This window comes from Nannobrachium achirus, assembly GCF_963921795.1.
Source record: "Nannobrachium achirus genome assembly, chromosome: 9".
NCBI lineage: Eukaryota > Metazoa > Chordata > Actinopteri > Myctophiformes > Myctophidae > Nannobrachium > Nannobrachium achirus.
Window position 1 is genome coordinate 30,943,198 of NC_137818.1, and position 24,221 is coordinate 30,967,418.

At 41.3% G+C, this 24,221-nt stretch overlaps 3 protein-coding genes across 4 annotated transcripts; all 3 read right to left on the reverse strand.

The window, feature by feature from the left end:
• Positions 1-2,467: 2,467 nt before the first annotated feature.
• On the reverse strand, positions 2,468-4,926 carry mipa (major intrinsic protein of lens fiber a; the record flags this gene model as incomplete). The annotated part of the gene is made up of 4 exons (XM_080734233.1): positions 2,468-2,650; positions 2,800-2,880; positions 3,904-4,068; positions 4,567-4,926. The coding sequence occupies 4 exons, from the start codon at positions 4,924-4,926 to the stop codon at positions 2,468-2,470; spliced, it is 789 nt and encodes a 262-aa protein (XP_080590359.1).
• A 3,692-nt stretch (positions 4,927-8,618) lies between these two features.
• Positions 8,619-12,578, reverse strand: ptges3a (prostaglandin E synthase 3a (cytosolic)). 2 transcript variants are annotated; one of them, XM_080733102.1, is made up of 8 exons: positions 12,438-12,578; positions 11,228-11,341; positions 10,949-11,018; positions 10,765-10,863; positions 10,433-10,522; positions 10,289-10,342; positions 9,757-9,784; positions 8,619-9,641 (listed from the first exon to the last, which is right to left on the reverse strand). In XM_080733102.1, coding segments are annotated over exons 1-8 (477 nt in total). In that variant the 5' UTR covers positions 12,440-12,578; the 3' UTR covers positions 8,619-9,621. The 2 variants fall into 2 exon arrangements, with proteins under 2 accessions (XP_080589228.1, XP_080589227.1); XM_080733101.1 differs by having other exon boundaries at positions 8,621-9,641; positions 10,277-10,342.
• Positions 12,579-14,968: 2,390 nt separating this feature from the next.
• Positions 14,969-21,573, reverse strand: LOC308291333 (nascent polypeptide-associated complex subunit alpha-like). Its single transcript, XM_080733319.1, has 8 exons — positions 21,512-21,573; positions 19,844-19,915; positions 16,550-16,635; positions 16,343-16,420; positions 16,073-16,219; positions 15,839-15,967; positions 15,264-15,386; positions 14,969-15,083 (listed from the first exon to the last, which is right to left on the reverse strand). The coding sequence occupies exons 2-8, from the start codon at positions 19,911-19,913 to the stop codon at positions 15,069-15,071; spliced, it is 648 nt and encodes a 215-aa protein (XP_080589445.1). The 5' UTR covers positions 19,914-19,915; positions 21,512-21,573; the 3' UTR covers positions 14,969-15,068.
• Between the last annotated feature and the right edge of the window lie 2,648 nt (positions 21,574-24,221).

Consider the following 24,221-nt stretch of genomic DNA (forward strand, 5'->3'; position numbering starts at 1 on the left):
TAACTTGAATATTATAATTTCTATCCATCCAACAATCATGGTAATTAAAAAAGCAAGAAAAAAACTTTACACTGTACATCACAAAGATTTTCCATTAGAACACAAATTCTAATTTCAACATGAGTCACTAAAGATTCTACTCACAATTCTATTCAACTCCTGCAAGGAGAAATCAAACTGAAAAGGCTTATGCAGAGGAAAGAGGAATTCAGAATCAGTTTACATGTCTGGCTCAGTTACCAACTGTTATAACGGAACTAGAACTTGAGTCTCAGCAGCATATTTATAATTTGTCGCACAACTATGTTGTTTGCCAAAAATCTGCCAAAAGAATCCGTTATTTTTGGTAAGCAACAGTGTGACAAAGTATAAATTGGGCTTCAGCTGTGTCCTCATCATATTAGAACAAGATGGCCGGCGCCATGTAAACAGAGGGAGGAGGTAGGGTGAATGAAGGCGGGGTGGAGGGGAGATTGGATGGGAAGCCAAAATAGAGTTTCACCTTCAAGTTTCATTCCCTCTTATGTAATATTCTATTAAAACACAGGTGCACATGTACCACCCTGTACAAACAAGCTCAAGATTCAGTTGCCTCAAGGTGACTTTCTCTTCTCCCGCAAGTCAGAGAGTCTCTCATGCCTAGTTGGCACCGCATCCTCTTTGAAGAAAAGAGAAATCCCCAGGTGTTTGCCAACACCAGAAAGAAGCCACTACATCACCACACACTTCTTAAATTCTAACCACATGGGTGAAAATATTCATATGTCAAAAGAACACAGCTAAGTAGAAACTTCTTGTTCCACATGACAGAGCCAGATGCTCTCTTTGTGGGAGACACAAGAAAGTAAAGGCAAACCAACTACCACACACCTGTACATGAACCTATGATAAATGCTGCCCTAAAAACAAAAGCATCAAAAGACAAATGTGTTTCAACAAAAGGATTAAAATATAACACATACTTTCAGCACAGAACTATGGACTTACTTACCTACCCAGAAATGCATTAGGAAATGAATGCTGTGACAATAATACATTTTGAAACTAGATTGAGTTCAGAAAAGACCAGATGGTTATAGTGTTTTGTGTTTATTTTCATATAAATGTGACGGTGCGTGTGCTTCCCAAGCTGACACAAAGAATCGAGATTAAATGAAGTTGTTTGAAAAGGCTTTGAAGGATTTGAAGGCATAAATCATTAGGCATTGAATATAACAAGGGGAGCACTCTAGATTTGAAATCTGTTTAACTTGTGGATCAAACTGAAACATTTGCAAACTCAGTGAGGGAAGGGAAAGGCTGCTTCTTTCCTTAAAGTAAGCTTGCAAAAAAAGCATGATAGAAACAAAGGACTGAGTCAATGAAAACCCAAAAATAAAAAGAAACAACACACACACACACACACACACACACACACACACACACACACACACACACACACACACACACACACACACACACACACACACACACACACACACACTCGCTCACGCACACACACACACACACACACACACACACAGACATGCACTCACACGCGCACATGCTCCCATCCACATGCACACAAGCGTGCACAGACTGCACACAAGAACACACTGTCGTGCACTCGGACACGCACATGCTCCCATCCACATGCACACATGTGCACTCACAATCACACATGCACACCCACACCCGAACACACACACACACACACACACACACACACACACACACACACACACACACACACACACACACACACACACACACACACACTGAACACACGTGACATCACATAGAATTCGAGTCAGCAAAATCCTGGTGAATTTTTCAAGTACATAAATGTCAGGTTACCCAAAGTTCATGAAAACAAAACAAAACAAAAGGGAGAGATCAAAATGGAAAAGCATGCAGAAGTCCACTGCTCTACTGTAGCTTCACTCCTAACAGACTACAAAAGAGATAGAAGGAGAGAGAGAAAGAGAGAGAAAAAGAGAAAGAGAGAGAGAGATGCCCCTGTCCTGAGCAGTTACAGCCACCTGGTCAGCCAGGAGTGACCCAGTGGGTGCTTTCTTCAGTGGCAAGTCATCTTCTGAACCCTCCATCTATGTCCTGCAGTCCAAGGGGGAGGTGTGGGGGGAAAGGAGGAGGTGGGTTGGGGTGGGTGCAGCGGATTATCAGAGGGCTTTGGTCGCCCTGATCTGTGTGTTTAACAAATGACCATAAAGGCTCACTGACCATTTTGCTCTTGTCATACTCGGGTATGACGCAAGAGCAAAATGGCCACCGTGTGAATATGGTTAGAGGTTTCCTGCTACTGTGGGGGGCAGGGTTAAGTATCTACTCTAAATGAATGGATCAGAAGGGAGGGAAGAGGTATGCGTGTGGAAATGAGCATGTGCCAGTTACGTGGGCTGAGGATGGATGCATGGGTTGAAGAGATGGGATGGGATGGGGGTCAGAAGGCCAATGTTTGTCCCCAGGCTTATAGGGCCTGTGTCTTGAGCTCGATAGGCTCTCCCCTGTTGTCCTGCTGGCCCTCGGCCTCTGGCCGGCTGCCCTTCAGTGTGGCCAGCCTCTCGGCGAGGCCGCGCATGCGAGGGAACAGTATGAAGTCATACACGATAGCGCCCATGGCACCGCCAATCATGGGTCCCACCCAGTACACCTGGCATTGGTAAAAGACAAAAGGATAGGACAGGGGGAAATGGAGCTGGTGAGTACTGAACGTGTTGGTGAGTTCAATACTTTACATGATGAGTTTTTGTTGGCTAGCATCTAAACATCTTGTAGAAAAATTACTTGTGATTCTCTTACCCAGTGGTTGACAAAGTTTCGGACCATTACTGCAGGGGCGAAGGACCTGGCTGGGTTCATTCCTGCACCAGTGTAGTACATCTAGGTGAAAGAGAGGGGGAATAGTTGTCAACTTAAACTGTGGAACAAATATTGCAATATTATTCGACTGTCCACTGCCTTCTAGGCATTTTAAAATTTTTAAGTAAAAGTATCAATACTGCAATGTAGAAATACTCTGTAAAGACTGGAATTCAAAATGTACTTGAGTAAGTATGAAAGTATTGGCATCAAAAAGTACTTAAAGAGGTGATGCCATAGTTTTGTACTCTTTCTATGAAAATCGCTTAGTTATTCTGCATAATATCATCAACGTTGCACATTTCCTATTGTAAAAACCGAACCATAAGACAAAAAGAAAAGGGGACCTGTTCTGAAAATCGGATGAAGACAGGATTCTAACCATGTAGGTTAGATGGTGATCAGAGCACTCTAGCGCGATTGTGGTCGTTCTACATGTTAGCTGCTACATGCTAAACAGCCCTGGCAGGCTGGAGGCCATCAGAAGCCTCTGCCTAAATTTTTATCCAGACCTGAACAGTGTTCTATTGGGCGATTAGAGATGTAGACAGCACCCCTTGGTGGTTTTGAAGAACCCTTTTTTCCTTTGAAAGAGGGGGAGTGGGGCTTTCCATAGAAGCATAGATTTATATATGTAATTGAAGTACAACATATGATTTGGGCGAGGTGGAAAAAGGTGAAATTAAACAAAATAGCTGGCACCAGTTTGATAGACTTTAATTAAAGGGTGGCATTCAATGTGTTAAAGTACAAAAAGTGAATGTCCAAAATGTTTGAAAATACAGGCTATTTTCAAATAGCCTAGGTATAAAATAGGGCTAAAGTGGTTAATGTATGTTTTATAATATTATAATTTATACCTGCAAAGTAACTAGTAACCAAAGTTTTCAAATAAATTGTGGTGGAGTAAAAGTACAATATTTGCCTCTGAGATGTAGTGGATTAGAAGTAAAAGTACAGACTCAGTAAAGTTAAAAAAAAATACAGTACAGTACTTGAGTAAATGTACTTAGTTTACAAAACTGCTTCTAGGCTGGCTCTTACCCCCAGAAGGTGTCCCATGAGCACAGAGAATCCAATGGCCAGAGCGGCAGAGCCAAGGCGCCCGTTGCGTCTCTCGTCAGTGACGGCAAATATACAGACCACCAGCTGCATGGTGAGGAAGACTTCCATGGTGGTGCCCATGCCCAGGCTGATGCCTGGCTGCAGCTGGAAGCCAAGAAAAGAGGAAAGAGGTGTGATTTAATAACCTACAATCAACCAGCATCATTCTGGATTACCAATGTACACAGGTACTGTCATAGACACATTATATTATGTAATATTGATTGAAATTATAGGTTTGTTTTGGTTTCAATGTTTATGTTGACCAATGAAAGAAAACAACTAAGGTCAAATTTCTTGTGCAAAGATCAGATTTGGCATGTGTGTTAGTCTAATTAATTACATATGTATACAGACATTCACTTAGACTTCATAAATCATATTTACACCATTGTAATGGCTGAGGCATGCTTCCCCATGCCTCTATACTTTTATATTTACTCTATACTTTACTTTCTTACAATAAATATGGAGTCTAAATTCAGACTATTTTCTTCTCTTAGTTGTATCAGCATGGAACTTGTGAGCACACAAAAGAAATGTGTTCTATAATTGGAACATACTGTATGACGGTTTGCTCCAGGTACTTGTAGGTTATCTTACCGTGTTGAGTGCCAGGTTGCCTCTCATGTTGTTGGGTGTGACCCCATAGAGCACGGCAGCACCAGCAAGTGCGCCCAGGCACTGGGCAATCATGTAGAAGAAAGCACGGAACAGGGACATCTGAGAGCCAATCAGGTAGGCGAAGGTGACGGCCGGGTTGATGTGGCCTCCACTGATATGGCCTATGGACTGGATGAGAGTGGCAGCTGCCAGCCCAAAGCAGAAAGCTACGTGGAGGACATTATGAGGCCCAGTGGTCCAGCGCAGGGCTGCCCCCAGCCCAAAGAACACAAAGAACATGGTGCCATAGAATTCAGCGAACACCGCCCGCCAAAACGACATGGACCGGAACTCCCACATGTTGGCGAAAAGTCAGATGACAAACCCGGAGTAATGGAGGGATGAAGAATGACCAAAAAATGTCTTGAAAAGCAACTAAACCAACCAAAAGGAGTTGTTTATTCTCCTTTACAGTTAGCTTTCTCCACCACTCAGCTCTGTAATGAGTGACTATCGGAGTTTGGTATGGTTGACAAAAAACTAAGCAAACAAACTACAAAAATGAGCCCCAGAACAGAAGCGGCTTCTCTAAAACTAAATGTGACAGCTTTTAAACTGTTCAACATCTAACTCTCTGTCAGTCAGTCAATAATCTGCTATGTCACTGTCTAAATGCTGTTTTAAGTCATAGAGAGCTCCTGTGTGGAGCACTGTGTCGCTCTCTGTGCATTTATGTGCCAGCCCTGCTGATGGTTAGAAGAGGAACATGAATAGACAAACGTTGAGCATGTCCTGCAGACATTCAGCCTCTATGCCAGAGCAGAGAGAGCCCACAGGCCTTTTTATAATGCCCTAGAGTCATAGCCGCTCCGCTAAGCCCAGGGGAGGGGCCAGGGGACAATACTACAAATCAAAACAAAATTAGTTAACCCTTCTCTCGCCCTGACCTTGCTCTTTACTCATGACAGGGATCACCCTGAACCTGACCGATCCCACATTACGACAAAGGAGGTTGCAATGGTCTGGGAGACACATAAATCAGTGTTTCTCAAACTTTCAAATTTCAAGGTCTCCCCTTAACTCTGACAGTGTAAAAATGGAACCAAATGGACCCGTTAGGTTTCATTTGGTTCCATTTGTACACTGTCAGAGTTACAGACTTGTAAGAGTCAATTTAGACCCCCCTAAAGGAACCCAGAGTCCATGGAATCCACTTTGAGAACCACTGACATAAATTACACACTTGGGCCTTGAAAATGTAATAGTAATCAATTTGAGTAGTGTATTTAGTTGGAATTATCTTTCATGTGTTATAAACCAGATGGGACTTAGTTGTAGCTGTCTAGACAAACAGGGGAAAAGGGGAATTATGTGAGTGTCGAATGGTCAAGAATTATCAGAGGCGAGTGCCAACATGGCTCTGAGGCCTCCAACATGGGTCTCCTGTTGCCTTCCAAGGTTTCAGCTGGAACCCGCTTGTCACTGGAGGGATAAATGTGATCTGTTCCCTCCAACAGGCCTGCCTTAAGTGCTGACACAAGCAAAAGTACTGTATTTGACAATCCCATTCATAATACCATAGAGGCCCTACAAAGGAAACTGAAACCCTGAAAATACAAAAAGAAAATAACAGAGTATGTACTTCAAATCTCACTGTTCCTGTGAACTGGTATCAGTGACATTTTGGCCATTTGTGATTACTTCATGAAAATAGAAAATAGCAGGGCAGCTGCAGCTCAATTATGTTAATGGTTCAGCATGTTTTTTTTTGTTATGCATGAAACGCACATCCACTATCATAAAAAAATAAAAAATAAAACACAGATCGCCACAATTCAGGCAGTTTCTCCATTTATACACTTGTGTTCTGGATGGTTACATGTTGGCTTGTGCCAACAGAACTGATTAGGCAGTTTTACATTGTGTGTGTTGGCTGGGCTTGGAGGCTCAGGGCAGATAAAGCTGTGGAAAATCCATGCTTGGAGAGGAGAGGTACAGCAGGCCTGGCATTGAGCTTCTGCACTGGAGCATCGCGCTGACCAGGGCAGCCAGAGGGAGCCCAGTGAAAGGATTATGCTGCCCTCACCACTTTCCCCCTTTCAAACAAGGGAACAAAACACTGGCAGCAACAGTTTCTGCTGTATTCTATGATCTGTTTGTCTTGCCGGGAGAGTCGAATCTATAAGTTCCCCTCTCCATGGGCCAGAGTGGTCATATACTTCTTTGCCCCTTCCCTTGCAAAGCACACTTTTGCAATGGAATGACAGGAGAAGAGAAATAAATGTTCTCTCTCTCTCTCTCTATCACACACACACACACACACACACACACACACACACACACACACACACACACACACACACACACACACACACACTTCCCAGAGGCTCTAGCGCACTGTAACCACAGTAAGAGAGAATGAGAAAGGGAGAGACAGAGTTACCAGTGGAAGTGCTTTTAAAGATTCTGATTAAGCCTGACGGTTTGACTATTCTGTGTGTCCATCAGTTGTGGTATATAATAAACAGTGTATGTAATGAAAAGAGGCAAAGCAGAGCAGATCCAGAGAGTGTACTAGGTGGCTGGTTGGCGCACAGCTATTGTGATCAGTGTTGTCCATCTCATGTCTGCCCCCTATCACTGGTAAGCCACCTTTTGTGGGTGTAAGCCTGTTTTACAGAGTTGGGTGTTTGAAAGATGCTTGCACTGGGCTTTTTCCTTGGTCCAGACTGCTGACACATACACAACCCGATCACGGTCCCTAAACATCACAACAGAAATTGGCCTGCAATCACCACATAGTGGTGGAAACATGTATTGCAGTCAACAGAAAAGCCATTTTCACATTCATGTATAGTGGTTCTCAAACATTTTTAAGTCAAGGACCACCCATTTGAAAGTATTTGGTGCCAGGGGCTGTCTTTAAAGGACAAATTTGTTTTTTTACAACCAGGGTTCATATTTTAGATTGTAATTAGAGAAAAGAAAAAGTGAGTGTTAAAATGTTTTCATTTGCTTCGTTCTATTGTTTTATGGCGTTTACCGTGCTAAAATGTGGGGCATGCGTACACATGGGGGCATGCGTACAAGTGGCTTTTTAGACACAATAAGCCACACAGTAACACTTCTAGTCCCCATAAGTCACATCCAACCTATGAAAGGTTGTGTTGTATCTTGGGAATGGGCTATTCTGTGTAAAATTACATATTTAACCACTTGTACGCATGCCCCAAACAATAAGACTCTCTAAAACAATAGAAAGAAGTAAATTAAATAATTTTAACACTCATCTTTTATATTCTTTAATTACAACCTAAAATATGAACCCTTGTTGTAAAAAAAACTAAAGTTGTCCTTTAAGAGAAGATGTTAGATTAGATTAGAATTCTATAAATTCTGGCTGGTGAAATTAACCACTTTCAACCTTATGTCCCCATTTTCATATAGGCAAAAAAAAATCCTAAAATGAAGTAGATCTATAATTTCAAAGCGCTACACGACATGTGAGCTTGTAGAGCTCTTATTTGCTGGAACCCCATGCTGGACCTCTGGGGGTGAACCCACTAAAGAACGACTGTCTCGGCCCTGCCCGATAGCCCATGTCAGCCTATTTACCATACATTAACAATAATTGTTGGACCCCCAGCACAAAATATTTTCAATAGTTCAGTATAAGCATGGGAGGTTCAGGAAAATATGTACTTAGTAGGATGTAAGATTGTGAAATAATGAATGGTTAAATGTCAAGCGTTGATTTTCTGTGTTCATGTTTAGATAAAGTATAGTATATTTTGTGATACAATGCTGTAAATTACTATTGGAAGGGCGGCCAACACATTGTTATGTATAGCTCAATATTGCGGAAAGTAATTTCAGTTGTCCACTGGTCGTTTTAAAAATCTGTGGGGTGTTCACAGAAGATTTATGGAATGTCTTTTGAAAATATACAATAGACCTGTAAAAATCTGCACTATTTTTTTTAAATTGTGATCAGATTCTGATTATTTATTGCATCATCATAATTCACAACACAGAACCAGGACCTTCTCAAAACTAAAACTATTTTCAGCTGATCTGAAACAGTTTATTAGAAATATGGCGTCCAAAATTCCTGCACCATTTGACAAAATTAAAACGTTTTAACAAAGTAACCACACGTGGAAACAAGTTTGCAAAACACAGTTGTGTATTTGCTTGATGGGGGGGAAGAAAAAAATGAAAGTTACCTGTACCATCAGTAAAAACAATCAATCAATTGGTATACTATACTGTAAGGACTTCTGTTTCTGTTTATGGAAGAAATTATTGTTGTATTTGCTACAATGTGCAAGAACCACAAAACATATTTAATTAGTCAAAAGTATGTTTGCCTCAGAATATGTTCTGTACACTGGCATAAGAAACAAACACCTTTGTAAAGGTGACTGCATGAGGTTTGTCACTCCACGATAACCCCAACACAAGCTGTAAATTACACAGGCATTTATTTAGAGCGCTGAAATATTTAAAATAAATGAACTTATTAAATATTTGCAGCCATTGTTGACATACATTGAGAAATGTATTTCAAACGAATCTCCTGCATTATAAATTAACAAGCAAAATATTAACCGCAATTTACAATACAAACATTAAGGGAGAATCTTTCATTAAAAAAAAATCTACCTTTTTTTGAAAATAGGAATTTTGAATCTAGTTTTCTATGTTAGAAATAACAATGTTCAATGTGTAATCTTACATTGCAAATAACAAAGAGGGGGAAAAGGGTGTAAGACATCAGCACAACCCATTCCAGTCATAATTCAAAGGACAATGACATATCATTGCAAAGGAATTGTCCATGCAGAACAGAACAGCAAAGGACCGCACTGTAAACCATTAAGGATCACTGTGCACGTCTCTATCCAACAGTCACTCCCTGCTTCGGAGAGGTTCGGCTTTGGAAACTGCAGAGAGGAGGCCTCCTTCTCCACATGATTGCCACCTCATTTCAAGCCTCCCTCTTCGAAACGTGACTCATTTTGTTCATTAGTCAAGGTGGCATCAGAAATTCAGTTACTCAAGGTCTGGCATCTCTGACAGGAAAGGGGGTGGAAATGTAAATAACATTAGAACTCTTGACAAATGAAATTAGAAAACAAGCAATTCTAAATTTCGAATATAATAGAAATCAATCAAACAAGTACTTACTGTCATCATCGCTGTCTGCATGCCCGTGCTGTAAGTAAAAAATAAATAAAAATCCCACAGTAAGAAAACTAGGTAAAGTTCCAGAGATTATACACCCCTGGGTCAATACAATTATAATGTACTATTATCCTGTATTAAAATTGACTAATGGGAGGGCGGGCGGTGCCGGGTGACCTATGGCGTTATTCTGACTCCAAAAACGCTTCGATCGCCGAGAACAGCTTTTTCTTTTTCACGGTGACGCTGGGCCGCGGCGGTCGGCCGCGGTTAGAATCTTAGATTTCCGTGTAAAAGTAAACACCCTGGTCGACTTCCGGATTTAGTGAATTTCCACAACATGGACACGATTGTGGATCTTCAAAATAAAGCGCAGCGAATGTCGAAAATGGCTGGCACTTCACGTTTGAATAATTACAAAAAATAAAGGCACTAAAAGTCTTAAGGCAAACACTATAATAAAATGAAATTGAATGCACTAGAGTATATAGTGAAAAGTAGAGCTCTTTAAAATAGAACATACTGTAGTTTGTACCTCCTCTCCACCATCCAGGTCTGGTAAATCATCTCCTCCCATGGTGTTCATCATCTGCAGAAAAATACAGGAGAAATAGCAACTGATTTCTCAGAAACTGTCTGGATGGGTCCATACTTTCTGCAGACATGTCTATGTGCTTACCTCTGAAAATTTGTCAAAACTTGACAAGTCCTCATCTGAGTCATCTTCCCAGTCTTTCCAATTGTTAAAGTCCACACTGAGCCAGTTGGACTATAAGGAGATATAATAAAGGATGACAATAAGTATTCTGTGCATGCACACGCACGCACACACACACACACACACACACACACACACACACAGATATGATCTGTTTTTATTCTGTCTCTTTCCACATTTCTTGAAACTGCAATGATGGAGCTTGTATGGCAAATAATGTCACCCACTTTGTTACACCTTTGTCTAACGTGGATTGATAATAGAATATTTGATTCATAATAATAAAAGTTCACCTTTGCCTTATCTTTGTTTAGCCGAGGCCATGATTTCCCAGGCTCTGCTTTTAGTAGACAACACAACACAGACCTGTCAGTACGTCTGTGCTTGGATTCCTGTTTGAAAAGAAGGGGTACATGATTTAGATACATGTGAATAAAATAAGAGCATCAACACGACTGTGACACAGGTTCAACTTACTTTGGGATCTATCTCTGCAAAAAGGTCCAATGCATTCTGATGTTTGATGTTATCCGGCCCACTAACACAACTAAGATTTAAAGCAAGAAGTACAGTCATCAAACTTCAACACTGGTCCAGGCAAATAATGTAAGTTTGTTTCCTATTATGTTGTAGGTTCAAATGCTGTACTACACAGTACACACCCAGGGTGTTGGAACTGGGAAACAACTCATTAGTCATTGAAAGCACTCATTGAAAGGCTGCCATGGATGAGTAAACCTGGTAAAGTTGGTTTACCTGAAGGTGAATTTAGACTTCTCGAAATGTACTTTTACATCTTTGCTGTCCTCTACGCAAAAGTCAATGAAGACAGCCTCCCGTCTGTCATACCACTTAGCACTTGCAGGCACCCTGTTTGAAAAGATAAGAGGGAGTAGGTTATATGCAAAGAGAACACCATATACATACCCATTAATACTTCATTCTTCTGACCTCACTTAAAATGTTATTTATATTATGTTTCAATGTAACACATCAAACATTATTAGTAATTCTTCACATTATCTGTAGAGATATTTCAGTGGTGACCCACTTCCACAGCATAAATATAGAGAGAGTTGTGGGATATACAACTCAGATTAAGTAATGTATAAATCAAAATCATGATGCTGAAGCTGGCTCCCTTCTGCCCAATACACTACAGTCGTTTTTATTTATTTATGTGAGAATGTACAAATGAGATGACAAAAAAGTACAAAATATTTGCAGGTACTAAAGCCCAAGGACTAGAAACACCACACCTCTCCATTTCCCAAGAATATCCCTGGAGGTAAATATCAAATACACAAAGGTTGCTCCTACAAAACTAGTCTACATAGCATTGATGTAGGCTTGTAGCTTATGTAGGTTAACTCACAGTGACTAGGCGGAAATACAGACGCCACTAGTAATGCATAGTAAATTGGCATGCTGGATGTTGTTGACTGGTGATGATGATGGTGCATGTCAAAGAGGAAGTAACTTGCCTGCGCTCATGTGTCAGTCATGGGTGAGATTAGTTTGTGGCCCAGGCCTGCATATTGTTCAACTGAAGCCTTTGGGCTTTGAGTGAATGTTGTGTGTCATGGCTGTAAATCCACATTTCAGTTCATACACAACCATGACACCGTCATTTCCCTGCATGCTTACTGTCCTGGTGGCTCTGCTAGCGTTAGCTAGTACCGTGAGTAGCCAACTGAGCTAATGATAATTACTCATCATCATCAAAGCCTCTATTTAAAATAACTTTCTTGGCATTTCTTCGTTCACGTTTTTACTCCTCTTCATAAGTAGAAATGACGCGCACGGTAGGCGAGTCTCGCTGGAGAGACCATGCACGGCTGCACCTCCTGCACGCTAATGTCTGCTAGCTAGCTGGCTAATGCATCCTATTCCAACCACACACCCTGCATGTCATGATATCACTTGTGCGCTTCTTCAGCTACAAGAAAGTAAACCTCACACTTACATATTTTTTTCAGTTTATACCACTTGTGTTCCTCTCTTTCGGGAAACAATGTCTCTCGCAACGTTGCCTATTTTTTACCGACAAATATTACGAAGGTACAAACAACTGCGGACATAAACTGGTATAGTAAGTGGACCAACAGATGCTATAGCTGGAGATGGGACGTTCGCGAAGGAATCGAGTCTTTTGAACGGCTCTTTGAAATGAACGATGGGATCCGATCCGGTTCGCAGTAGGCCCCCAGGGAGCCGTTCCTTTCTAATGAACAGTGGTGTAAAAAAAAAAAAAAGAAAAACTTATTAAAAGTATCAATTCTGCATGGTGGAAATACTCTGCGTCTCTGCCACAAGTAGAAGTTCGGAATTCAAATGTACTTGAGTAAAAGACTATGTACAAAAGTATTGGTATAAAAATGTACTTATTGTACCAATAGTAGAAAGTAGGCCTACTCATTATGCTTATTAAGTTTTCCAATGAATAGTAGAAAAATAATTTTAAAATAGCAGATCTACAAGCCCACAATGTTTCGCAACGCATTGTGAGCTTGTAGATCGGCCCTTTTCAAATGGCCAAAAATATGTAATTATAATAATTCAAATCTACAAAGTAGTAGCTAGAATGAGACAGTCTTTTGAACGGCTCTTTGAAAGGAACGGATCCCAGAGATCCGGCTCACTTCAAAGAACCATAAATCCCATCTCTAATAGCTCGGCGTCACATCGCGTGCTTTGCTTGCTCTCGTAGTCTCGTAGTGGGTGTGTGACGTCACGTTCCCAACCAGCAGGCACCGAGCTGAGCGGAGATGTTTCTAGAACAGGCCTTGCCAAACTTTTTCATAAAAGGACCCCTAAATTGACACTTGACTTATTAGCCCGCGGACCACCATTTCAAAAAGATATGCCAACTTTACGGCTCCAGTCCAGCAATGATTCTCAACCATTTTAATTTCAAGGACCTTAGGACCCACATGCTTTAGGCCTTTAGGGACCCCATTTAATGGCATTTCTATCTCTGACACCTCAATTTATATTGTAAATTTCAATGTTAATTTAACTCAGAGTCAGAGAGTGTAACCATCGGATCAGAGCGCTAAGCGGCGTTGAATTGATTGATTGATTGATTGAATACTTTATTAACAGTTTGCAAAGTAGGCTACAGAGGCCCGATTTTACAATGGTGCTAAAAGGATTACACAAAAAACCCCAAGAGTTTGTTTCCAAAGCCGACATAATGATATCTGCTATTTTTAATGACTATACTAAGTACTTTACTAATACAGAATACTTTATATTTTAGTACAAAAAGTAAGATTTTGTATAAAACATAATGACTTAGCCTATTTGTAATGGAGTAGTTATACATTGTGGTGTTGCCACATGCTACCTTTACAAACAAATTCGAGTAGGCTTCTTACTTCTTCCACCACTGGTTGTGTGGAGGCGTGAATCAAAACACCATCCCACTTCCAACAGGAGCTGGAGAAGGAAGCTGCTGGACCATGTGGGACACTGACCATGTGCTGGTCACCCCCTCCCTCTAGTGGGTATGAGGAGCACATTCAGCCACAAACTGACTTGCCAGTAGCCATCAGACTCCACCACAACCAAACCCAAACCCCACATAGTTCAGTTTTTGTTCTTTGGAATTAAGAATCCTGCTTGAGTAACATTTGCACACAGACTACTGGGATGTGGTACAAAGTGGTTCTCAAAGTGGGGTCTTGGGGGACCCCCAGGAGTCCTTAAGGGGGTTCCTACCAAGATGTTGTAATATAAAATCGAAAATTACGAATCGGTCTTAACCACTTCAATCCTATTTTATACTTAGGCTATTTGAACACATCTTTTTTTTTTTTTTGATTTGTTTTGGGGCTTTTATGCCTTTATTGATAGGGCAGTAGACTGACAGGAAAGACAAAGACACGCTGTCAGACATCAGAGCCTATGTGGTATGCACCTGAACCAGTAGGCCAGCAGGCACCCCCACTATTTGAACATAATATGATCTAGAAGCTCAGTAGCTCCCCAAATCTAAAAACCAGTTCCTTGCAAAGTTGCCATTAGGGGGAGCGGAGAACATGGCAATAAACTAAAGCTAGCCCATACCAATTACCAACCTCAAATCCCAAATTTGGATTTATTTTTTTGGCATTATTGTCATGTGTCATAACAGCAAACATATCTGTTTATGCTAGCATCATTCATATCATGATTCCTGTATTGAGATGTATTGTATTGGAAGTTACCAATACCCAGCACTTGTTACTAGTGAGGTTCAGTAACCATGACAGATCTTATGCTGTTCACAAGCTAGCAAGAAACTTGACAGAAACAAATGTGTATTGTAAAACGGCAAGAAGTAGCCTATTATTTCTTTATATAATTTGTGTTGGATCTGTTTTTATTCAACTGCCAGTGAGACATTAAATAAGAGTATCACATTCATTATCCAAGCAAATGTGTAAATAAAATAAAATTAATAGCAGCAAAAGGAATCATACACAGCAAAATTAGGAACAAAGTAAACGTTCATTTCATTCAACCAAAGTTTTAATTCCACTGCTGGAAACTGTTAAATTGATGTCAATCTTCTCCAGGCAAACGAAGGTGAGACATTTTATATGCACTGCATCTACATGGTTAACTCCTGTAATAAAAGGAAGAAACATACCATTAGGGATTTTAGTAGCTCTAATAGTTACCACTGATATAACTGTTAAAAGTGAAAATATACTATTAACAAGTGCCACATGTAATTAAACAGATTTTCAATAGTGTTAATAGTATATTTTAAGTAAACAAGTGCTATGTGTAACATAATTCTTACCATTATGGCATTTACAATGTCGTTATTGTTGTTTTTGAGGGCACGAACAGCTTTTGGCCTGGACACATTAGCTTGCGACATCACCAGTTCAATATCCTTTACCTCCACGCCAGCTTCATCAACCTACAAAGTAAAAAATAGCAACACTTTTCATGTATTTCTTTGTTTGGCTCCATAAGCGAAGTATCATAGCCATGATGCATTGTGTGAATAACTATAGCCAAGCAGAGCTGACATACTGTAAGTTCATGTATGCTATATTGGGCAGACCACAGCTATGTCACTATGAGTCAGAGAACCATAAAGAAACCCGATATGCCCATATACAGGCAGGACCATGGCCACGTCAAAGTTGAGTTTTGCTTGGCGCCCAATAATTGCCAAATCTGCTCTTGATTAAAGGTAAGGTTATTGGAGCATGCTTAACCAACCAGATTGCGCGACCTAAAACTCCCAGATTTAGTAGAGACTGGGCATCACCAACAGTTCAGGAAGGTCAACATTTTATCCGTGAAATGATGAAATGAATGAAGATACCGTAACTGATAAAAGTGATGAGGGAATATTTTTTTTACCTCTTCTTCTTCACTTTCCTCTTGCACAATGGGTGTATGCGTGTTTTCCTGGATATTTGAGACAGCATCTCCTTGCATCTTGAACTTTTCTGCAGCTGCTAGCTGGGCTTGTTGAGAGAGGTCCTCAATCTGGGACAAACCATATTTAACCATAAAATTAGGACATCATCATTGTTTATCATTGTATTACAACATGACATTCAACTACTAGTCAGCAGTGAAAATGGTTCTTACCTTGGCTTCTCCAAATACAATGTACGTGTCCGACGCTGGGCTCTTGTAGACATCTGGTTTGGGTATGACAAAGAGAATGTTCTTGGATTTGCGAATGGTGACCCTTGTCACTCCTGTCACCTGGCGGAGGCCCAGCTTAGACATAGCCTAAAGACAAAGATATGAGAAGATAAAATCACTATAAAAAATAAAATAAAATAAAACATTTGAATTTCCCCCCAGACACTGATTGAGGGGAATCACAGATTAACTCAAATTCTAGTAGCGGACCTTTCTTGCTTTCTTCTCGCTTCTGCTTTGTTTTGCTTTGCTGACTGGCTCCTCATCAATCTCTGCTGCAGCAGCAAGCTGAGGGAGGACACGTTACATGATTTAAAGTATTTTGTCAATTTATGAAAACTGTCATTTTAACTGCATGTGTGGTCATTGTGATGAAGTGGCTGAGGTCTTGGACATACTGGATATCATATACCGTACCTTTGCCTGCTGTGTTGGTTCCTGGCCTTCATCTGGCTCCTCCAACTCTGGTACTGACTCATCACTCTCTGAATTAGTATCCGACCCTAAAAATCATCACCGTGCATTCAATTAATGAGATATAAAGTGTGCCAAAGACATTTGTACAGCTCCTGAAAACGTAACATGAAAATCCGCTTATTCAAGCATCACTTTGAAAGACAGATCCATTCCCTGGTTATAGGAATAAATCAGGGAATGCACACAAAACACACTGCACTGAATCAGAAGTTAGGATAGTCTTGTTATCACTGTAACCAGCATTCAGGATATAGCCCCATCTAAACTAAAGTGTTAAGATTATATTACTGGTAAATGAATACCTATATGAATTATACATCCTGCATTGGCCTGGAAAACTGACGAGACAAACAAAATACTTTCCACAAGAAAATGTCTGAGCTTTAAAATCCCCCAAATGCTGTACAAGACCACTGTCAAACAAGGCACAAAAATGAAATTTAACACAGGCATATTAATATACTTTCCCACAAAGGCACTTAGGATATAAATCTTGGAGATGTATACTGTAGAAACAAGTGTCATTCAACTTTCCGGTTGATTGGTCAATGGTCATCCACTGTTAGCATCACACCATCCTGTGTAGTCAGTCTCATTATATTCCATTATTTATTGAGCTAAAAATGTGATTTGTTATTTCCATAGTTTTAACGTGTACTGTATTCAATGGCTCAAACATGCAAATTATTAAAATGTATCTACTGTTAGAGATTAGAGGTGCAACAGTTCAACTAACTACTTGATAATCAATTGTAATACAAAATAATGTATTTTCGGAAAATAAAATACATTTTGCTTTTTAAATAGCAATTTTTTTAAATAGCAAAAATAGTTGATCTACAAGCTCAAAAGTCATTGCAGTGTTTTGAGCTTGTATATCTACTATTTTTTGTGTGACACTATTGTACGTCAAAGTGTCAAATAAGGCATACCTGTGAGTGGTTAATGAGACTAAACGATTTAGTTCTGATTCTGATTCTATATATAAAAAAGGGGGGGGGGGAATATTTCCACCTTGATTCGTTGACATATAAAGATAAAGACAATTTGATTTTTTTTGTGCTTCGATTATTCGATTAATTGGAAAAGTAATCAATAGAATAATCATTTAAAAAAATTGATTACTGCTGCCCTAATTTAGGTAGAAGACTTAGTATGAGCTTTCCATGTGGTGGTTACAGGTTAGTTCCACATCATACTGTGTAGGCCAATACCATGCAACATAGGCACTGCACTGATTTTAAAAAGATACCCTTATTTGTCTGGATGACTGGTTCCATTGTGGAATCTTGTTCTGGAGGGGGCTCAGTGAGGAAGAAAGGAGTTACAGAAGGAGCATGGCTGGGTGATGATGGGGCCTTTTGGAGGCCCTCCACCACAGGAGCTTGAGGGTCCATAAATGAGTCAACGCACTCCTGTGGTGGAATCAGCCCAGGCACATCGCCAATCTCTTCAGGGGATGAAAGAGGAGCAGATTGGGGAGAGACAGCAACTTCCAAACTAACAGGGGCAGAGACTGAGGACTTTTGTGCATCAGTTTGAGAGGCCTCCAGAGAATGAGATTGGGTTGTGGAAACCGCCTCAATGGGGCTGGACGTAGCTAAGGCTAGAGGGAAGACTGTAGTAGTGGTAGCCAAAACGTCCACACTGTCTTGCTTATCAACCAGCTCATTATCAACAGACACCTCTTTAACAGTGTGGTCAACCCTTGCGTCGGGGTATAGCTGGGCATCATCAACGGAAGGCCCAGAAGGATCGCTTGCCATCTCATCCACCAGCTCCACTGGTGCTTCTTGCTCTTGTAATGGAATCAGCTTTGCCAGATCATCAATCTCTTCAGAAAATGAAAGAGGAGAAACCCCTGGAGCAGACTGGGGAGAGACAACTTCCAAACTAGCAGGGGCAGGGAATGAGGACTTTACTGCATCAGGTGGAGAGGCTTCTGGAGAAAGATATTGAGTTGTGGAAACTGCCTCAATGGTCCTGGACCCAATTGCAGTAGCGAATGCTACAGAGGAAACTGCAGTAGTGGTAGCCAAAACACCCTCTTGTTTATCAGCCAGCTCATTATCAACAGATGCCTCTTTAACAGTGTGGTCAACTCTGGCATCAGAGTGTTGCTGGGCATCATCAACGGAGGGCCCAAAAACATTGCTTGCTGTCCCATCTACCAGCTCCAACGGTGCTTGACTTCTAGTGGCTCTTTTATTGGGCTGGATGGCTAATGCAGCAGAAAATGACATTGGTGCTGGAGCAGCAGGTTGACAGGTGACTTTAAAGGCTATGGGAGAGGCTCTAACTGGTTTAACTCTGGGAGCACTTCCAGGTGGTATAACTTGGACCAGATGCACAGGAGAGGAGACAGGTTGGACAGGCTGAGAGGTGGAATCCTCCTTATGAACAGCCTCAGAGGCTGTTGATAGAGCAGGTGGAACAACAACAGAGTCTGGGTGAGAAAGGGCAGCTTCTTCAGCTGTGTGAGAGGCAGTAATGTTAACTGTGGATTTGGAAATATGCATGGCAGAGCACAGAGATGACAGCATGGGAATGGTGGGGGGTTTGTGAATGCGTGGAGCAACACTGACGGTATCAGAAAGGGCAGGATTTGAAGGGACAGTAGCTGGCGTACTGGTGTTAGATTCAGCAAGGGGGGGTGTGTTGGCCATGCCTGGCACACAGGGTTTAGTAGATTGCAATAAGTTAGTGGCAACCATTGGTCTCCAGCCATTGGTCTCTCCGACTTGTATTACCTTTGGTTGATGGTTGGCCTGGTGTCCATGGCCAGGAGGGGAGCAAAAGGTGGGGATAGCTGGAGGCGTGGAGGGAGGAGTGGAAAGTAGAAGGGATGGGGAACACTTGGGATATGAGGTACAGGAGTTTGATGATGGAGAATGGTGCAGGTTGGCCACTGGTACCGCTTTAGGTGAGGCAGATACAGGTGCATATAACAGCTCAGTCTCATAATTAGTGCCATCGTTTCTGGTAGGAATAGGGTGTCTAGTGGTAGTGGGGCAAGGAGCAGTGGAGGAGAAGACCTCAAGATGAGAGGCTGAGGAAAAGACAAGGTTTCAGCTGGGATGCTTTGAACCATATCTGGGCTCATGTCAATTTAGTAATCTGAATGTAATCTGTGGTCTATTTTCAAACTCATCTAACCTTTTCCAAAATGTCTTAAATGAATGTCTTAAATGAACACACAAAGATGATTTATACATTTCCATAACGCTGACCAACCTGAATCATCATGAGGCTGCTGAAGTTCCTGCTCCACAGCAGGGACAGTCTCTGTAGCTTCCCCTGGCATAACTGTGAAAAAAAGAAAGATAGAAAAAACATTGTATGAACTTACAGCTACATCTGCACAAGGGTCTGTGTCAATATGCCGACGGGCCAGTATGCTGACGACCTAAACCTAACCTTAAAGGAGTAGTTCACCCCCAAAATGACTTTTTTTCTATTGATTAGTCATGTCATGGAGACTAGAGTTCAATAATTTGTTTGGGTTTTTGTCACATTCCTAAGACAAAAATTTGATTCGAGTAAATTTACCCCCATTGATTCCGGATGGTGAGTGACCCGTTTCGAAACGGGTCACCATCCGGAATGAATGGGGGTAAATTTATTGTTATCACATTTTTGTCTTAGGAATGTGACAAAAACCCAAACAAATTATTGAATTATTGACCCTAACCTCAGTAAAACTAACACTGGTGAAATGCTAAACTGCCGACGCTGGTGAGTAGCTAACCTGCTGACGCTGGTGAGTAGCTAACCTGCCGACGCTGGTCAATGCTAACCTGGTGAATGTTATCCTACTCGGACCAACGGACCCTCAGAACAAAGAGTGGACCCCCTGCACAAGGCACATTAGATGATGGCACAATGAGTTTCTGTAACCACGTTCATCCAGTTCAGTAAAAAGTCTAATATACTGGTCAAGTTCACTGCAGGGTACTCACCAGTCAGTGCCACCACCCATTTTCTACAATGGAAACATACTGTATACTATTATGTCATGCTGCCTAATACACAAAGTGGCTAAATGCTTAGACCTTCCTGTAAATGGATCAATTTCAGCGGTATGTTAACCCAAACAATGTGTGTTACGTGGCTGGTCTGTTGAACAATGACAACTTCTATTATGTATTGTAATTGGCAAATACATTATTTCTGTTTCTAACACTAGTGCAACCTTGTTTAGCTGTGCCCGCTGACACAAAAGGTTTTCAGCAGAATAAATAAATACACTTAGCATGACTACAGCATAGATTTCTCTTTAAATTAAAATATGTATGTTATTATTCTCAAGGGAAACACGGCCTAAAAAGCCGTTTCAATTTCAACTTGCACTTCTCTCTCTCCCTCTGCAAGCCATGGTGCAGTAAAGGATGGGGCACATTTCTGCTTGCTAGTGTGAAAGCCTGAAATGTGTGTAACTGGAGTTGTCTTGGCAGAATGAAGTCATCATGGCCAGTGAGTTACTTGGCAAAGTTTAGTTTAATCTTAGTGTCTGTGTCAGTCACCCTCAAGGACAATCAATGTGACACGTACAGAAAATTATTGTATTTATTATTATTATTATTATTTATTTTTTTAGACCTATAACGTTAGCAGATTATCGAGCAAAATATCCAATATTGGCAGACGACATAACACAGTCTATCTGCACTGCACGGTTCTATGTTGCAGCATTTGACATTTGGAAACAGTGTTGTCATCATGTCACTAGACCTACGTTAGCCCCCCGGAGGAACGCACAACAACCGATGACCACAATAACGGTTTAAAAATTCTTTGTTTTCACTATTCAATAGGAGATTATGTCAAAATGTCTTGAATTCCTTAGTATTAATACATTACCGTATTCATTTAGATGTTGATATATTGCAACTAATAACTTACTGTGAGGAAGGTTATTCAGGCTTGTTGTCTGTTGTGAAATATCTATGACTCTGCCTGCAAATACCAGAATCCTTGCCTATGTGAAATGAGCAGAAATAGCGTTAGCAGAAATAAGGCTTCCGGCGCCGATCTCTTCAGAATAAGAGTACCCCTAAAGCCATTGAAAAACGTTGAAACCGGATAATTTTGTCATAATATGGACGTTAAAAATATAGATTATTATAGATTAAGTATCTAAACGAACAAACAAAATGCAAATTAGGTTTCTGGGTAAAAAAGAAAGGTTTTAATAACATAAAAACATGATAAATGGATAAATGCTGTTCACTGGAGTGCATAGCCTTTACAAATTTGACTCTGGACAGCAGTTGGCTCTTTGTGTCGCCACTTTGGAGACATGCACGCGTGCGGGGAAACCTCCTCTATCACGCCACACTCTCCGCTAAGCGGGGGAGGCGTCCCCTCAATTTCTGTTGGCTTTCCAGTGCAGCCACCCGCTCAAGAAAGTGACATTTTCGGAGATTTTCAGACTCTAGTTGGCGCTGGAGAGCAGACAGCTCTTTGTGTCGCCACTTTGGAGATATGCACGCGTGCAGGGAAACCTCCTCTATCACGCCACACTCTCCGCTAAGCGGGGGAGGCGTCCCCTCAATTTCTGTTGGCTTTCCAGTGAAGCCACCCGCTCAAGAAAGTGGCATTTTCTGACATTTTCAGACTCTAGTTGGCGCTGGAGAGCAGACGGCTCTTTGTGTCGCCACTTTGGAGACATGCACGCGTGCGGGGAAACCTCCTCTATCACGCCACACTCTCCGCTAAGCGGGGGAGGCGTCCCCTCAATTTCTGTTGGCTTTCCAGTGCAGCCACCCGCTCAAAAAAGTGACATTTTCTGACATTTTCAGACTCTAGTTGGCGCTGGAGAGTAGACGGCTCTTTGTGTCGCCACTTTGGAGACATGCACGCGTGCGGGGAAACCTCCTCTATCACGCCACACTCTCCGCTAAGCGGGGGAGGCGTCCCCTCAATTTCTGTTGGCTTTCCAGTGCAGCCACCCACTCAAAAAAGTGACATTTTCGGACATTTTCAGACTCTAGTTGGCGCTGGAGAGTAGACGGCTCTTTGTGTCGCCACTTTGGAGACATGCACGCGTGCGGGGAAACCTCCTCTATCACGCCACACTCTCCGCTAAGCGGGGGAGGCGTCCCCTCAATTTCTGTTGGCTTTCCAGTGCAGCCACCCGCTCAAAAAAGTGGGTTAAATAATAAATACCTTAACCAGTTCTTGCTCATATATATCCATAAGGCAGGAATCCATTATCACATTTAACACTATGCAATCACCAGTCACTGTTTTATTGGAGAAATCTACAGCAATGGCTCCCCAATGGGACTCCCTAATGTTGACGGGCAATATCACCAAATCATACTTCCACCAATTGTGTGATGCTCGTGGTACATCTGGGAGGACACTGATGTGATCACACCAAAGACTCCTTAACTGTTGGCTTGCAAAAGTGCGGGGACAAATATATGACTTTTTGGGGCCAACAGAGTCAAAGAGCTTATGGTACTCATCGATAATTCTATCATTCAGCCACCCGTCATTCTTCACACAAGCAAAGTATTTAACTGAAAGACATGATGTAAGAGTTTCCTGTAGGTTTGGAATGGGCTGTCACATTATGCCATTTCTGGTCTTTCCAGGTATACACAGCAGGTGACACATTTGGTAACTTGCCAAAAAATGCACAAAAGCTGGACACAGCATAATCATTTTGGTGGTACAGACAGGAGAGATTGAATGTTTTGGGAATTTCTGTGCCAGATCCTAATAGGAGAACTAAAGTCTGTGGGCTGTGAATTATTTTATAGTTTGATAATCTGTTTTCCTGCTTACATGTTTCGCATTTGTCAAGTTGATCAAGAAATAGTTGTTCAAATGTGTCCAAGATGCCTTTTTGTGACACTTCAAGTGGCAGTACTATCAGTTGTGACATGTTCCTTCTAGATGGTACAGCCTGGTCACCACATAATGTACAAATGTAGCTACCAAGAATTTTAAGGCTAAGCAGATCATTTCCTAAGAAAGCAGCTCCAAGTATTTTCTTAGTATTATCTTGGATTACTCCTCAGGAGTTTGGACCTTGTCTGTATTCTTTTATGCTCTGCTAAGCCGGAGAGCTGTATAAAAAAGCGTGGCGGGCCGTCCAGTGGCAATATTCCCAAGCAAAACAGTGCCAATGCAGAGATCACTGGCTCATAGATAGACCACACACAACACATTTTTCACATTTATACACATTTTAATAGGACTGGCCCTCCTATTAAAATATCCCACCTGAAAATCCTACTTGCCATTCTGTCATCTGGCAGGTCAAGTTTTCTGTTCCACAGGTTTATCATATTAATCTTCCACCTAACTTCATACTGTATCCATCCCATGTCACCATTAAAGCAGATATAGGAGCACATTTGTAAACTCAAAGAAAATATCTGATATCCCTCTCATGCACACTTACACCTTTGTTAAGTTACCTGAATCCCAAACTCCAGAGGAGTATTCCAAGATAGGACAAACAAACACATGAAACATTTTTTGCAAGTCGTTTTAATTTCTATCAATAAACACTCACTTTCTCATTCCCACATATTATCCCTACTCCCAGCTGTTTGCCTTTGCCAAGTAAAAACTGCACTTTTTGAGCGGGTGGCTG

Bases quoted from the DNA above. Each gene is read 5' to 3' on its own strand.
- ptges3a (XM_080733101.1), bottom strand. The intron at 10,523-10,764 runs GTGAACTTTTAT...ATCTCCTTATAG, and splicing joins TAAACAAAGATAAGGCAAAG to TCCAACTGGCTCAGTGTGGA. The intron at 10,343-10,432 runs GTAAGCACATAG...ATTTTTCTGCAG, and splicing joins GTTTTGACAAATTTTCAGAG to ATGATGAACACCATGGGAGG.
- LOC308291333 (XM_080733319.1), bottom strand. From the start codon at position 19,913: ATGCCAGGGGAAGCTACAGAGACTGTCCCTGCTGTGGAGCAGGAACTT. The intron at 16,421-16,549 runs GTACGGTATATG...GTCCTCCCTCAG, and splicing joins AACCAACACAGCAGGCAAAG to CTTGCTGCTGCAGCAGAGAT. The intron at 15,968-16,072 runs GTAAGAACCATT...GGTTTGTCCCAG, and splicing joins TTGTATTTGGAGAAGCCAAG to ATTGAGGACCTCTCTCAACA.